This window comes from Poecilia reticulata, linkage group LG9 (genome assembly GCF_000633615.1).
Source record: "Poecilia reticulata strain Guanapo linkage group LG9, Guppy_female_1.0+MT, whole genome shotgun sequence".
Taxonomy (NCBI): domain Eukaryota; kingdom Metazoa; phylum Chordata; class Actinopteri; order Cyprinodontiformes; family Poeciliidae; genus Poecilia; species Poecilia reticulata.
This window is the reverse complement of record NC_024339.1, coordinates 5,341,850-5,358,709: the sequence shown is the minus strand read 5'-3', so window position 1 is coordinate 5,358,709 and position 16,860 is coordinate 5,341,850. Positions and strand designations below refer to the sequence as shown.

The 16,860-nt window shown below is 42.5% G+C and overlaps 1 protein-coding gene across 3 annotated transcripts in view; it reads left to right on the top strand.

Moving 5' to 3' along the window:
* Positions 1–16,386, top strand: part of sema4c (sema domain, immunoglobulin domain (Ig), transmembrane domain (TM) and short cytoplasmic domain, (semaphorin) 4C) — a 126,667-nt gene extending 110,281 nt beyond the window's left edge. For 2 of the 3 annotated variants that reach the window (XM_008417652.2, XM_008417653.2), the window contains exons 11-17: positions 3,189–3,333; positions 3,703–3,916; positions 8,895–9,010; positions 10,113–10,270; positions 11,085–11,176; positions 11,414–13,990; positions 15,496–16,386. In XM_008417652.2, coding sequence (XP_008415874.1) covers positions 3,189–3,333; positions 3,703–3,916; positions 8,895–9,010; positions 10,113–10,270; positions 11,085–11,176; positions 11,414–12,315 — 1,627 coding nt within the window. In that variant the 3' untranslated portion in view covers positions 12,316–13,990; positions 15,496–16,386. The remainder of the gene's footprint in view (positions 1–3,188; positions 3,334–3,702; positions 3,917–8,894; positions 9,011–10,112; positions 10,271–11,084; positions 11,177–11,413; positions 13,991–15,495) is intronic. The other variant, XM_008417656.2, reaches the window with a different exon arrangement.
* The last annotated feature ends 474 nt before the right edge of the window (positions 16,387–16,860 follow it).

Below are 16,860 nucleotides of genomic sequence, written 5' to 3'. Positions count from 1 at the left end.
ATGGACAGGAAAGAGAAGGAGAATGAGGATAAAATCAGGATGTCTGTCTGGTGTTTAAAAGCAGAAACAGAAAAAGTCTCCCTGAAGTTTCCACCTCGGACAACTAAGATCAACTGATCTGAGGGAGATAAAGCTGGGGTAAATCAGGGAGGAGAAAAGGAGCAATAACCTTTATCTATTTACCAGCCAGCATTATGATTTTAAACATTAACTCTGATGCATTACAGTACTGCAAAAACAACATTTTACCAAGTATTTTTGTCTAGTTTCTGGAGCAAATTAGTGTGAAAAAATAAAACAAAATCAACCTACAAGTAACCATTCAGCAAGATACAAGAGCTTAATATTGATTTAAAAGGTAATAGTTCGCTTATAATATGGAGAAAATGTCTTGTTATATACATGAAATAGTCTGCTGGTAGAACTGGTAGGTTTTTTAATCAATATGAAGCAGTTATTTATTTAAAACAAGCTCCCATTTCTTGCTAAAAAAAAAAGTTACTTGTAAGTTAGTTTTGAATTATTTCAAATGTCCTAAGATATTTATTTATTTTCCTATAAACTAGACCAAAAGTACTTGGTAAGATTTTTTGCAGTGTAGTCTGTCTGGAGGAAGGCTGGTTTTTTTCCTCACTTCATTTAAAATCTTTCCGTCATAAACACAAATATGACAGCAATTTACAACTATTAACTAAACTATTGAATAAAGATTCCAGCTGACAGATATACCCTCTGGTTTTAGCGTCACAACCCAGCTGCTTTATTTCCCCCTGGAAGCCAAAATCCATCACAGCCCTGGTAATTTCCTCCGTAAATTAGATCTCTTAAACATTTATGATAAGACATGCCGAAAACATCTTCCTCTCTCTTCTATTTAGCGGACTTATTTAATATTTTAAATGTTGCAGCCACTTTGTAAAGACTGTAATTTGCTTGACCAATTGTAATACTGTAGTGGTTCCCAGCCAGGTACAGGTGGGGGTGGGGACTCTTTTGGAGGAAAGTTTGAGGTGTTCTCTGTCTCCAGGCGGACACCTTTGAAGTGAGCCTTTTGTACTCTTCAGTAAGATATCGTGTCACCAATCGGGTCGGCTTTGAACCGCAAGCTTTCTTTCTTCGTTTGGGGTTCCTTCAGCTGTTGAAAGGCTTCTACCTTACTGACCCCTTGCATGCTATTGTTTCATCTGAAAATTTCACACATGTGCACAATGCTGGAGGGCAAAAAGATTGTTCTTTTACATCCATAGCTGTGCTGCGGCGGTAGGGCGATTCAGTTAAATTGAAACCTGGAGATGTAGGGATTATTAATTTAGTGCAGTGCGCCACAAAACACAGAACAACAGTTGAAGAACAACTCGGTCGTTAGTATTATTCTTCTTTTTCAGCTACGTTACACACAGTTGTCATAGCAGCTGACAACAACGCCTCTACATATACCAAAATTCAACACCAAAAAAAATGCTCAAACATTTCCCACACGAAGAACAGAACATTCAGTCTGTTACAGTTTTATGTTTTTAGGCTTGATGTTTATTTTGCAAGTATTAAATGATCCCTATGTTAAGACCGCCTCACCTTGATAGAGATAACATTAAGATAACGTGACATTATGGAAATAATTTTAGAGTTCAAGTCAGAGGTCGCCGTCGATGCTTTTTGCTTTACCCATTAGAAATTTAACGCCATCGTCTAGGTTTGACATTATAAAATCAGCACCTCTCCTCCCATTATGCCACATCCAGATAAATCACGACATAAGCTCATAAAAACAATCTTACTTGGCTGTTTGCAGCTTTGTAATACTGTAATACTTCAAAATGTGCAATCCATTTTGAAGCTAAGTCTAAAACCTGGTACGTCAATAAGTGTTTCCAACAATAACACAAAACAAAAAAAAAAAAAAAAACAGCAACAGGAGGCTGAAAATTGTGACTTTTACAGTTCCCTGAGTACAAGTGCACAACATGTTTTTTGGTAAGCGACATTGCCTGCATGTCGGTGTCTGAATGGCTGAATACAGAAAGGAAATAAACTCATTCCCAGTGGATGAGGATGGAAATCAAATGTCGTATGATGGTGACAAATGTAATTTAATCTGCCTGGGTCATGAGTCAACAGCCAGTTTTAGTCCCACTTGCTGTGCGAGATGTGTGTGTGTGTGTGTGTGTGTGTGCGCTTGCGTAAGAAAAATAGCCTCAATATTAAACAAAACGTAACTCTTGAGTCACAGCAGCCGCCACTTGCCTAAATTATTTACAAGAGTTTAAACATCAGATGCATTTGCCACAAAAAAGTGGGAATATATCAATATGGCAGTTTATTCAATACAAAAATTACAGCAGCGTGAATAATCCAGCTTCTCCCGACACAATCTGTCTGCTTTTTCTTTTTCACACTTTGTTACCGTGAAACCACAAACTTCAGCGTATTTCGTCAGGATTTCATGCGGTGCAAAATGCAGCAACGACGTCGTGAAGTAGAAGGAAAGTAAATTATTTTAGACAGTTTTCAAAATTGTTTGAAAATCTGAAAAGTGTGGCTGGGATTTTGTAAGATGCCATCACAGATTTTTGAGTTGTGTCAACGTCAGCTTTGCACATCCGGTGACTAAAATGGTCGTCACTCGTTTTTCGCTAATGTGCCATTGCAACGTGTCTTGTATTGTGATGTATAATAAATATTTTTTGTTCTAAATAGCTTATGCTAAGACTGGATGATGATAATAATAAATTGAGAATTCTGACTTTTTTTTAAATTGATGCCTGTCTACATCAGTTTTCAAGTTCAACAATCGATTGTCAAATCAAATCAAAACTCCACAAGAACTCTTTGTGATAAATGACATAAATACCCCAACTTGGGATATCGTTTGTAACATTTAGGTTGTTTCTGAAACATTTTGTTGCACTGGATTCTATTGAGAGACATTAGAGTAAAGGCGGCTTTATTAGTAGCAATGGGATTGGTTAAAAACTTTTTACAAGACATATTTCTATGTATAGAAATGCCTTTTTTTTGGTTGCTCACATTCACTTGACATGCCAGTGACAGACACGTTTCACTCTTATTTTCACGTCCTCCGTCCCGTTTGGCCCTTGTCAGGCATTCATCCGGCAGACAGATAATTCATCCGTCACTTTTTCCCCGCCGCACACGGCTGACTGCCTTACTCTCTTGTCGTGTTTCAGGGGCGACGTGGACGTGTCGGCTGTGTGCCAGTACCAGATCGGCGACGTGAAGAAGGTGTTTGAGGGCTCCTACAAGGAGTACAGGGAGGCGTCCCAGAGATGGGGGCGGTACACGGGCGCCACCCCCAGCCCCCGGCCCGGATCGGTACGAAACCCCACTCAGAGTCCAGGGGCATTTCAGGAAGCAGAAAAAAAACCAGCATGAGAAGCAGGAGAGGTGGGACGAGAGAGGTAATGAGGGAGGCAGCGGGGAGGAAAAGAAACAGGTGATAGAGAGAGAAGTGTGGAGGTGGAAAACAGTTGAAGCTGGCACGTCACAAAAAAGCTCAGGGCATAATGGGCCAGGACGGAAAGGAAGGAAGGTAATGGAGCAAACGGAGGGGAGGCAGGGCAGTCAACCTCCACGCCAACTAACCATGCCAACCTGCGCCAGCGCCAACTAAGAAGTCTCCTTCCCTCCATTCTCTTCTCTCTCTTTTTCTCCCCGTCTCTCCATCCTTTCCCTGCGCTGCAGTGCATAACTAACTCAGACAGGGAGAACGGCTACAACAGCTCCCTGCAGCTGCCCGACGCCACGCTCAACTTCGCCAAGAAACACCCACTGATGGAGGACAAAGCTCTGGGTCGCCCCCTGCTGCTGACCAAGGGCGTCAACTTCACCAAGCTGGCGGTGGACCGGGTCAGCGGCCTGGACCAGCGGGCGTACAACATGCTGTTCATCGGCACAGGTAGGGAGAGGCTCCATCGCCTCGGTTATCAGGGAAAACATCAGTGTGTTTTTATGGAAAAATATAACCTCCTGTAAAAAAAAAAAAAAAAGTAGTCTTCAAGTGGCATTTCACCTCATTACACTGCAAACACAAAACCTTACCAAGAGTTACAAGTTATTACTTTAATTGCTCTTTGGCTTTTTTTAGCTTTAGTTTTTATTATTATAACTCGAAACAAGAGGATTTGCAAAAGTATTCATGACCCTTATACTTTCTCACAATTTTATTAGCACGACTCTTTAAGGATTTGATGAAGCAGTGCACCGATTGCAGTTTCCTAATTTTTGCAGATACCGATTTTTTTTTTTCTTTCTCTTTTTGCCTGAAAAGTCAGAGTATCGGCTGATCACCGATTCCCTAAAATTAAAAAGCAGCTTGATACAGTCCTGGAAGAAAAAGATGTTCATGGTTGCAAAAGGCTTGAGACAGTAAGATGGAAGTCTTCACTCAGAGGCTTCTTCAGACCCACTGCACCACAGACCGCTACAGGAGAGCCTTCCTTCCCGTCGCTACAACCATTTGTAACGACTGAAGAAATTTTGTTTGCAAGAGTCACTACATCTAATTTCTCTTTGGGATTTCGGAATCCGGTTAAAATGAATCTGGTTACATTTACATTCCCAATTTACATTTAATATTCTTTGCTTCTTTTTCTTACCTCTTAGCAATTATCCACCACTTTCTCTCACATAAAATCCCAATAAAACAAACGTTGCAGTGGGTATCTGCAGCAAACCACAAACACGTTTGAGATAAATGCACTATTCAAACTGAAAAAAAACTTAAGATCAAACTTGCAGGCTTCACGCTCCAGCTCAGAATGCAGCTCATATTCATCACCTCAGACTCGACGTTTCGCACTCCGAGGCGTTTTGACGTGTGCTGATAAAAAGTGCTCCCTGGTTGCAAATCATTCTGATCCTTGAGAGCAGTGCCACCCGAGAGAACATCCTGTTCCCCATCTTTAGGGGAGAGCAAGACAAAAAAAAAGGCAACAGCGTTGAATCTTCTCTGTTATCTGTTGCACACGGACGAGTTAGGCCTTTCGAGCTTTGGCCAAAGCTGGACTTGTCATGTTTGATTATATAATGTCAGACAGCGTTTTGTTTTATTTGGATCTTCTAAGTGTCGTGTGGAAAATCCTTGAATTTCCTTTGGGTGTTTACAAGGTTTGGAAAATGCTCCTTGATTTCTCTATAAAGTCCTTAAAAGTGCCTGATATTCAAACCGCACAGTTTTGTAACAAAATTCAATCTAATGTTCGATTAAAAGCCTAAATTTGAAAAGCGTCATTTACAGTTGAAACCAGATATTTTCATACACCTAATAAAAAAAACACAGACTTTTTCTTTCACTGGCTGAAGTTAAGTCAGATTAAATGTTTACTGTTTTAGGTCAGTTAGAATTCCCAAAATGATTTCTATGCCGGAAGTGAGAACAGTTTTTGTAACTTTCTTCAAATCTGGAGGTTTATGAAGATGAGCCATCTCTCGAGTTGGTGCTAGCTTGACTCATTTGTTTTGGTTGTAATTACCCAGAATTCCCTGCGCTTCCTAGGATTTTAGGTGCACCAAAATTTGTTTTTTTTTTTTATTTGGTCCCCATCAGAACAACACTCCTCCTTAATCAAACCAAACCAAACTTTCCAGACAAAGGAACTGGAGTTTGATTGAAGTGAACTAAACAGAGCTGGTGTGAATGCACCCTAAGTTAATATGTCCAAAGTGTGGTGAGAATGTACCTTGAACATGCTTGAATTTTACCTGTTTGTGTGTGCCCGTATGTGTGTGCGTGTGCTTGCTGAGGGAACTCCACAGTGTCCGTTAAACAGGTAAGAGCCTCACAGGCTGTGGCAGCATCCAGGGACGGCCGCTGGAATTAGACACGGTGGCACACAAACAACACGCCATATGGCCAGACTTCAGCTGGCTTTCAATTAAGGCCTTCATTTGCATGCCGAGAAACACCTCCACGCATCAAGGGAAACGTCTCACCTATGCACAGCTTAATTAATATCTCCGGTCAGCAGGAACAGGGCCCCATATGCTGGCGGCTGTGATCGGAAATCGGCTTGTCCGCTCAAGACTCCTCATGCTGAGTAGCGCTGGTATTTAAAATGCAACTGCTTGCCATTCAGACCAGCATGTGGGCAGAGACGGTGCGACAGCGACGGAGTGCGGGCCAAACCGGACAGACATGTGCCACACACACACACGCATGTGTGCGCGCTCTTCCAACTCGCCGCGCGTCGCAGCAAAAACCCAAAAGGGGCCCCAGGCAGACACTCAGAGTGCCGGTCGGGCTCCCGGCTTGATTAGCTATTAGCCGCAGCGTGCTGACAGCTGATGTGAAGAGAGAAACAGGGAGAGACTGTAGAGATGGTTTTTCTGCGGGATTGAGGGATTAGCTGACGTTGCATGATGATACGCCTGCTGCTTTCTGCGCCTCTACATGAACGTATGTGTGCTTCGCTCCTCTCTAGCCTCCTTAGGTAGAGAGGTTTGGGTTCTTATGTTTTTGCCTGACACTCTTAATAAGTAAAATCGACTTCTTTCTGGCTTTAGGCCACGTTATAATTTTATTTCCTCCATCAGAACACATCTGCAAGGTGTCCACGCATCCTTAAGAAGTTTTAAATTCATTAAGGCTTTAAATTTCCTTAAATTAATTTAAAACGTGTAAGTTAGACTTCAGTGCATAAAAAACAGATTTTAGATTTCCTCATTGCAGGACAATTTAATGTCTTATATTCCATTTAGTTTTTTTTTTTGTTTTTTTTACTGAGACTTTTCTGTCAGGCAAAAGTTTGAGTCGCACACAGAGGTCTTTGTTACATCCTGTCTCAAGGCGGTTGACTCTGCTGCTGAGTCTGAACATAAGCCTCGACTTCAGCCTACTCGTTTTTTTTGGTCAAATATTTGTTTGTAAAATTCTGTTTTGTTCTGTGTTCTTTTTAGTAAAGTTGTTGATTTACCATAATAATGTGAATCTGAATCTGAATAAACTCTTGCTAGCTAGCCAGCGAACGTTTTTACATATTTAAGATATGTAGCATTTTTATAACAACTGAAGGTAATACGGTGACTTGATTCGTCTTTAAATTTCACTATGTGGCTGGAAAATGCACAGCACTGCCCCTTTAATCACCAGGACCTCACAAGACTGTGGATTTCAGAGCGTTAAGACCGTCTCAGACATCAAGGTCACCCCACCAGCTGCGCCTGCGACCATCTTCATCACCGGGGATCTAAACTGGTTTCTCTCCCTCCTAGAGCACCAGCTCCCCCATGCATCATGCTTCTCTGATGCTGCTGTCCCCCAGGGTGCTAAAAGCCAGCAGAAATGTTAATATTTTTTAAAATCGTCTTTAAATAGTTTCTGCTGCGAAAAGAAGCCGGACTTTCCAGCTTTTACATTTTTAGCCCAACTGGCCTGAAAAGTTTAGAAAACCCGTCTGCGTGTTCCACTTCATCACTGCCGACATGTTTCACAGTTTTATTTCTCCAGAAACTTTTAACAGGTAGAGTTATCATTAAATAATTTCAGAGCTTCTCCTTTTACAAGACGAGCAAATATGATTAATGCCGAGAGCTTCACCTTGTGCTTCAGAAAGAAAGAAAGAAAAAACGTCTTAAACGTGATGGGAATCTGAGCTTTTAGATCATTTAGGCTCAAAAAGGAACAGTTAAAGCCCGAGGCTCACCGTGTAGCTTCATATAGGGTCATGAAGTACAACAGAGATTTTTTTTTTCTTTTCCTGCACATGATCATATTTCATCATTAATATTTAAACAAACTCCTTTGGAGTTGCAGGTGTGAATTTATTCAGCTTTCATGAATATTTAAATAAAAACACTCTCTGTAGCCACTGATCATAAATAGTTAATGTGATTGGTATAGATTCATGGGTCAATTTACTGCACAGAATCCCAGTTGAACCAGTGAACCGCTGTGCCGTCCCAATGTTCCCAATGTTCCAGGTTTAGACTCATTAGACTTCAGGAATCCATTATTATGGAAAAAAGTATGAACAACTTTATTCATATCTAAATAATGTTTCCACTCATCCATAGGTTTTTCCATCCTCTCCTCCATCTTTTCTTTCCATCTTTCTTCTGTTACTGTGTCCTTCCCCCTTTTCTTTTATTGACCCTTTCAGCTTTATTTTGTCCTGTCCACTCTTCTTTGCATATTTCAGTCCTTCTTTTCATCCATGTCACTCTTTCTCTTCTTTCTTTCACCCTCCTTCCCACTGTTCTATTTTTTCTTATTGTCTTTCTAACATCCATCCTTTCTTACAACCCTTCATCCTTCCTTTCATAGTTCTTCCCTCTTTGCTTTCTTGCTTCCTTCTTTCTTCTCTCCTTTGTTCTGTTCTTTCTTATTTCCTTCCATTCTTTCTTTCTTCCTTCTGTTCTCCCTTTCATCCATATTTTCTCCCTTTCTTCTTTCTATTCTTCTTTCCTACTTTCCTTCCTTCTGTTGTCCCCTTTATCCATTTTTCCTTCCTTCTTTCCTTCTGTCATTTCTACTCTTCCACTCTCCCTTGCTTCTTTACTCCCATCCTTTGTTCTTCCTTCGTTGCTTCCTTGCCTTCTTTCGATCCTCTCTTCTCTCGTTCCTTCCTTTGTTCCTTCTGTCTTTATTTTCTTTTCCTTTCTTCCCTTCTTCCTTCCTTCCATCAATTGAAGGAAGGAATACAAAACCACACAGGTTTTGTACTTAAAGCCTGACCAGATGTTAACATCTGCAGTAAGTTCTTAGTGAATCAATACTCTGCCATCATGTCTCCAAATATAACTTTAAATTTCATTGTTATCGACGTCAGACCAGACGTTGTGTTGGACCTGGATGAAGTCTGTTCTTGTTGGATGAGTTGCTGTCCTGAGCACAACAGAGTTAAGCGGTGCTGAGTTTGTTGCTGGTTGTGTTGCAGCTCAGGGTTGGCTACAAAGGGTGCTCATCCTGGGCTCCGAAGCCCACGTGATCGAGGAGATCCAGCTGTTCGACTCGGCCCAGCCCGTGGACAGCCTGACCATCTCACACTCCAAGGTAAGAAGAACGCCAGCCAACGATCTGCTTTTTTTTGGTATAAAAACCGTTGTGGAAACAGTTCACATCCATTTTAGACTACGTTGCTACCCCCTTACAACAAAGGGGCGTGGTATCTGTCGGGGTGTGTGTGAAAGTACAAATTCACCGCAACAAATCGAGGGAGAAATGACTTTGATTTTTTTTAAAAGGGAGCTGTTCTTGGTCTTTTCTGCAGTTATGTCATTATGAACTTCTTGTTTTCCTCCCATGTTGAAAAGGTTTTTTATGTCTTAAATGCTAAAATGTCTTATTTTTTAGTGTGTATACCAACAGAAAGTCCACTTTATATTCCAGTTAACGATTAATTGATTACTAAATTAGTTGACGATTACTTCAGTAGTGAATTCATCACAATTAATCCAATTAATCGTTTCGGTCCTAGTAGAGACTACTTCCTGCTTTGCTTCTGGAGTCTTCCTCTTCCCCCCAGCACATTATCGTATAATTTTGTAGATCTATTGGCTTCTTTGTTGTCTCATCTCAAGTTCATTTGTATTCCTTTTCAGCGCCATTCCTCTGTCTGTGTTCATCTGTTTTTGCCTTTTTTGCCTGATGCTTATGAGTATGGCTCATCTGTCGGTAGACGTTGAATAAGGGGGTGTTTATCAGCCTCGTTTCATATCGGGTCTCACCTCATGAAGCCGAAACTCCCCCATTATGAACGCTGTAACTCCACGACTTTAGCCTGGCGGGGAGCTGAACCTTTGGTGCACACGTCTCTCTACGGCCACTTAAATCGATGGACTTTGGTCCGGGTGTTCTCGTCTCCAAAGCCTACTGCTTATCTCGTTAATGCGGGCTTAGCCACGGCCAGACATATTTTCTAACGGCTTTCTGCGAAAGGGCCGCAAACCAGATTGGATTGGAAGAGGGCAGAAGGGCGTGTGTTATTGTAATTGAGAGCGATTATCCCATTATCTCCTCTAACCCATAACTCTGTCACTCTCCCGTCTTCTCCATCTGTGTTTATCTCTCCTCTTCTTCCTCATCTCTCCCTCTGGATTGTGCCCGGCCCCCCGTCCCGTTCTTTGTCCTCGCCTTTTCTCGCTTCCCTTTGTAGAAGTACTTGTACATCGGATCTCGTTCCGAGGTTCTCCAGCTGCCCTTGGCCAACTGCAGCCGCTATCAGTCTCAGCCAGACTGTCTTCTCGCCAGGGACCCCTACTGCGCTTGGGACAACGAGGGCCGGGCCTGCGTCCGCATCGACCTCCACCGAGGGTGAGACAAGTTCTTATCTTTGCCGCTGTTGGCTCGGTTCGTGTCGAACGAATCTTGCGGTTGCCGTCTTGAGGGACGGGTTTGTGGAACATTATTTGAACCAAAGCTTAAGCTACCAGTTCTGCTGAGTTTTATTTTATATATTTTAGGTGATAGACCCACACAAAAGTGGTGTATGATTATGAAGTGGAAGGAAAATATAAAATATAAAATTTTATTTTAAATTTGAATAAAAACTGCAAAAGTATGATACACATTTGTATTCAGCAGTGCTGAGTCAATGCCACACAAAACCAATTTTCCACTCCAATCACAGCTACAGCTATCGCCCGAGTATTAGCTGCAGGTTCACATCCTGCTTCGGATGTGAACCTGCAGTCTCAAGGCTTTAAAATCCTTTGAAAGTTTTTTTTTCCAGGATTTTATTGGATTTAGCTTCATCCATTTCCCACTTTTTAACTTTTACTATCTTTCTTTTTATTGCTGAATAAAACATGTCACTGCACCCCAGTGTCTTTCAAGGAGAAGACGTTTGTCTCATCTGAACATATCCCCGTCTTCCACAAAAACCCAAAAACCTTCAAATCCAACTTCTTGTGGCTCCTTTGCAACCTACTCTGTGGGGAGTTTGATCTAGATGTTATTTAGGTGTGTCAAAGTAAAATAGGCTGAAGACAAATTCAAACAATTTTTTTTCTAGTCAGTTTATGTAATTTTTTAAATCCAATTTAGCTTAAACCCTGATATTATCCTTTAATGTGTCAAAATATCTCTCAGGTCTCTAATTTTAACCTTCTTTCTGTTTTGTTTCCAGGTCCACCTCCTCCCTCTCCCAGGACCTCATGCTGGACAGGTTTAGTCGTGGAAAAGCCAAGTTTGATAAGCCCGTCTCCATCCCCAGTCCTGGTGAGTATGAGCTGTGCCTCACTGGTGCCCCCTTGTGAGAGTAAAGTGTTAATGCAGGAGCAAGTTAGCTTGAAGATGGAAAATAGATTTGCCTTCATCTTGGTGAATACATAAAACGGAATAAATTGAAATCAAGCAGAAGAAAGTTGCCTAAGCACAGATTGATCATGGATGACCTGTAGCTCAGTCTCCTGTCTTTTCTTCCCCACACCCTCCAACCCTTCCGTTCCCTTGCAGAGCACTCCCGATTGAGAAACGTAACCGTGGTCGTTGGGTCCGACATGGTGCTGCCTTGCCAGCTTGTTTCCAACTTGGCCCAGCCCTTCTGGGTGGTCAACGACCGCGAGCTGCAGCTGGGCGACCCGGAAGCAGGAGGACCTCGCTTTGACCGGACCCTCAAAGCCCTCATCGTACCCGAAGCGGGCCAGATGCAAGCCGGCCGCTACATCTGCTACTCCGAGGAGCAAGGGGTCAAGTTTCAGACCGAGCGCTACCAGGTGGCAGTCGTCGCCAGCGCCCCGGTGTTCATGGAAGCCCGGGCGCCGGACAGCAGCATGGGGCTCTTCTGGGTATTGGTCATCACCCTTGGAGCGGCGTGCCTTCTCCTCCTGGTGGCAGCTCTCTACCTGCGCAGGAGGCTGAAGCTGGCGTTAGGGAAGGGCGCCGACATGAAGCCTCTGGAGAGCACCCTGGTCTACCCCATCACCCTGCCCAAGGAGCCGCCCACCTTCGTGCCCAGCAAGATGCCGAGCGACGAAGACCGCTTCTGGGAGACGGGGGCCAACTACTACTACTCGGACGGCTCGCTGAAGATCGTTCCCGGCCACGCCCTGGGCCCCAGCAGCGTCAGCAGCACGGCGTCGCCCAGCGCCATTCCCGGCCAGCCCATCCACTCCCCAAGCCGGCTCAGCCTCACCAACATCCGAGGCTCAGGTAGCAACGGCTACATCCGCCTCAACCTGAGCACAGCGGGGGAGGAGAGGGCTAGCGGGGCCGGCGTTGGGGGCGGCGGGCTGGGAGGACTGGGCGTGGGCGTGGGCGGGAACGACTACTCCAGTCCCTTCAAGGAGGAGCTGAGACGCACCCTGCAGCAGAGGAGCGTCCTGCCCGACGCCAACCCAGAGGAGTCGTCCGTCTAGGCCTGTCCCTCCTCCGTCTTTATTCCCCCCTGAGGTGGAACAAGAAATCCAACCAAAGCTACCTCGCCTCCTTCTGAGGACGCCTGTCTCTCTCTCTGTCTTTTAGCGACACGCTGTCCACTCCCATGCTCTCTCTCGTCTCACTCTGCCAATGCCTGTTTGGCTCTCCGTAGACTTCTATTAGCACTCAGCATGTTCAGCACACACACACTCCGCATACCGTGTTTGCCAACAGTTGCTGTGTTTCAGGCAACACAGAGTCGTGGTTGTGACCGTCTCTGCTTCCACTGTGCAACTGCCACTCGTGTACATTTTGTATTTAGAAGAACAAAAAAAAAAAAAAAAGGTGAACGCAAAGGAGACCCACCTCAAGCATGGAAACCCCCGCCCAACAAACGGTGTTATTTTCTTCTCTCAGATGGGCACCGCCTCTGTTCTGGGACCAGTTAACAACAAGGGCCGACTAACTGGAAATATGAATTATTTTGTGTGTGGATATGTGTGTGTGCGTGCGTGTGYGTGTGTCTGCTTGTGTCCCTTGAGACTTAACTGCTTACTGCACTTAAAAAGCTGGAAGCCTGTCTTCCCTCGGTTTTGTACTTGTGAGCCAGGAGTGAGAGAGTGAGCCAAAAAAAAAAATCTCCAAGCAAGACGACAATCATGTCCCCGTGGCAGGAGCTGTGTGTGGGTGTGCGTGTGTGTGTGTGTGGGGGGGAGAAAGGGGCAGAAAGGAGACAAAAAGAGAGGAAATGAGACGGAGGGATGGACTTGAGGAGAGAGTTTCAAAATGAAGGACAATCTCTTAAAGACTTTTTTCCTGCTCGATTTTCTTTTTTTTCCCCGCTGGAGGACTCCTTCGATTTCTTCCGATTTAATTTAATGTGACGCTCGGTTTGAATTGAGACGTTTCCCGTTTCTCTTTCTCTTCGCTGTGCCGTTTTGTTTGACTTTTGGAGCACGGCAGCATTCAAACGGTTTGCTAGTGACTAATGGCTCACCTCTGTGAACGACAGAGTTACATTACTCCTCGCTCAGTCCTGCATGGTGACCTTCAGATCCGCGCCGCTCCGTGTGACATTTATCGGAGTGGCGGCGTGTGACAGACGGGTGTCTGGATTTGGACCTTTGTGAACTCTCGTTTCGGTCTTTTGAAAAGAAAGAAAAGCTTTGCTCGGGCGGAGTTAATTGCGAATCGAAGCCGACATGAAGACGTTCGGCACACAGAATGTAGTTGAACCCTTATCGTCGCGACGGCTGTGGATGTCCCAGGAAGTGCTTTATTTTTATTTGTATTTTTTTTTCTCAGTGTTTTTGTGAAGAAGGTGGCAACTTGCACTGCCAAGAAGGAGACTACCACTCCCGACGCATGCACACTCACACAAACACACACTTGTTTCGATTGTTAAGGAGCCCAGCCATCCAGGACTACAGAGCGAATGTGAAGCACCCTTAGAGCCCATGGAGCCCCAAACCCCCGACCTCCCTTCACCGAAGCCTAGAGACTGAGCCGGGGCTACTGTGGACCGATGCAGTGGAAGGACACTGAAACACACACCAACACTACAAGAACTCACTCAGTGTTAAAATGGAGGAAATGGACCGACAGACAGACTGATTGCTGCCATGCTGATAAACTGCTGGCCCCAGGCGGAAAGATGCCACGAAGAAGTGAAAGGTAATTTTTTTGTTCCCTCTCTCTCTCTCTTTTAAAATAGAATTGTGAGTGCTACTACGATTTCCAGTGCAAATGATCTCTTTGGAAAAGAATAAATGACTTTCATAATTTTAGGGTGCAGTCACAGCAGCTCTGTTTGGGCTGTTCGCTTCTGATTCTGGTTCGCTTGGGAGAGGCTCTAATAAAAAAAAAAAAAAAGAAAAGTTAACTTTGGTCCATCTAAAAGCCTAGGCCTTAGTTCAGTTGAGTTGAATGCATTCACAGCAGACCAGAGACTGCTCCAAAAACAGGAAGCAGCTCATAGGGCAGTGCATTCTGGGTAAATACAACCAAAACAAGCGCACATGTCTAGTGCTAGTGGGAGAAAAGCCCTGTGTTCTTTTAGGTTAGACAAAAGAAAAATCCTACAACCGCTAAAGCATGACCATTCTGTTTTTGTTTACCTTTTGTGAAGGAGGAAGTTGTGCTCTTTGTCTTCTTCAGAGGTTTTTATGCCATTTCCTTCAGTAGTTGTTGGGTGCAGCACCACCTCAGGCGAGCGGGTTGAAGGGCAGGTTTTTTTAAGGGTTTAATAATAATAATGATCCATTTTATTTGACAGCGCCTTTCAAAACACCCAAGGAAACTTTACAACATTAAAAACACAAGCTAAAATTATTTTCATAATTGTAATAGCTTAATAATGCAAGAACACATTCTCAAATATCAACAGACTTTAAATTCTAATGAACATTTAACACATTTTAAATATCCAAAATAAACAAAACAACAGAAACGCTAAATAAAACGGATAATGACGTTTCTGTAAATGTTACAAAATTGTTGTTTAAAAAAAAGAAAGAAAAAAAAAAAAGATCTAGTGGAGACCAAAAGCACCAGACTGAAGACTTTAGTCATCCAGTCTTTGGTAGAAAGAGAAAAATGCTAAATCATGCAAATGGAAATAATTGAGTTCATTTGAATTTATCCTGCTATTAATTGACTTATTTCTCAATTATGGCAATAATTGAGCCAAATTGTACTAAATCTAATTGTACGTTATTGTACTAAATGAATCTCTTTCTTCATAATTCTACACATAAATACTCAATTATAACAATGTGGGGAAAAAATATTTGAGTGTTTTGTTGACACCACAAGATTTGCTCTGTTATCTTTAGGCTGTTTCACCAAATGAACTTGATTTGGAACAGGGCTGCAACATGTGGAAGAAGTGAAGAACTGGGAATACGTTACGAATGCACTGCGTCTGTACTTGGCTCCATTGATCTCAATTTCTAATCATCTTTTGTCACTTCACAAGCTCCAAACGTGTTTTATTTGGATTTTAAGAGCATAATTGTGGCGTGGAAAGGAAACGATACATGTTCAATGTAAAAAATAAATAAATAAAAAGTTATGAAAAAGTTCAAGGGGTATGAATACTTTTGCAAGAAATTACTCTCTGTAGCTACTGAAATATAGCTTCCTGCTGATACTAACATCAGTTGTTTGTTTCCTTGCAGTGTTTTTAAAAAAAAAATTTCATCGTGTATCTTGTGGATGTGCCTGTGGAGACCGGAGGAACGCATGAAGGAGCCGGAAAGTAAAGTACCTTGTGTTGTTCCCACTGTGTACAGAGCGATGAAAAAAACGAAATCTAAAGAACCCCTACGACTGAGGAGGTCGACAGCCATCAGCACTTCATCCTACTGTTGCATGATCTTCTCTGCAAGTGGACTGCACACCTTTGATAATGATCATCCCTGTACAAAAAGTGAAACATTTCCATCCCTGTTTGGACTTTTTTTTTTTCCATGCTCTGACGTTGTGCAACACTAAAGATCTCTTGAAAAAAAAAAAAGACAAAAAAAAAATAGCCAGCTAAATTTCACGCCTCAAGACTTGTACAGTAAATTCATGGCTGTATTTCAACATGTTTACTTTCTCTGTGCCTCTTCACCTTTCTGGAAAGAAAAGAAAAGAAAAAAAAAAACGCCAAAGTAGACTGCAGTTGCTTTTGTTCCTCTTGAAATTCCTGAATAAGTTTTATTTGATTCCAGATCGATATCTTAAGTCTCAGCAATCCGTCCGCTTTGCTGCGCTGAGCTGGTGTCAGCAACCTTCCTGCATATTTTATCTGCGGCTAAACTTCCCCTCAAGCGAAAGGCGAAACGTGTCTGAAAACTGAGGAAGCTGCTGTTTGTTTCCTGTTTACATGTCAGTACTGATCTCCTGGGCCAACATATATATATACATATACACACACACACATATATATTTTTTCATCTCCACAACATGAAGAAATGCTGAAATTGGAAACCGTTTTCAGCCCCTGAAACCGGAATGCAAAGCTGCTGACTTGAAGCAAATCAACAAACTGATCACTTTATTTTTAAATCTCTTGAGGCAAAAAATAAAATAAAAATGCTAAAGAATAAATGAGCTCTTTACACTGGTACTTGGTTATGTCTCAATATTTCTCCTTTATTTTTTTACAAATCGGGCTTATTTTCACTACGTAATGTTGGAAAACGTAAAAACAAAGAAGACAGGTCTGAAGCTTGAAAAACATGCATGTGTAACGTTCTTAATGTGCCGTTCCTCAGCTCTTAAATGTTTGGATTATTTCTCCCATGAGGCTTTATGTTCTGCTGTGTTCTTACATTATTATTATTATTTGAATAATTTTTGCCCCTTTTGTTTTGCTTGTTATTGTTCAGTTTGTTTTTAAAATATCTTAAGTAACTTATTTCACTTGTACAAACTTGTCAATATTTATTATCATTGTACATATGTCCTTATTTTTTATATGTGTATATAAATACACAAATAAAAAAATAGACATACTTGGAGTTTGAGTGTTTGTTATGGAAGGAATGGCTATTTAT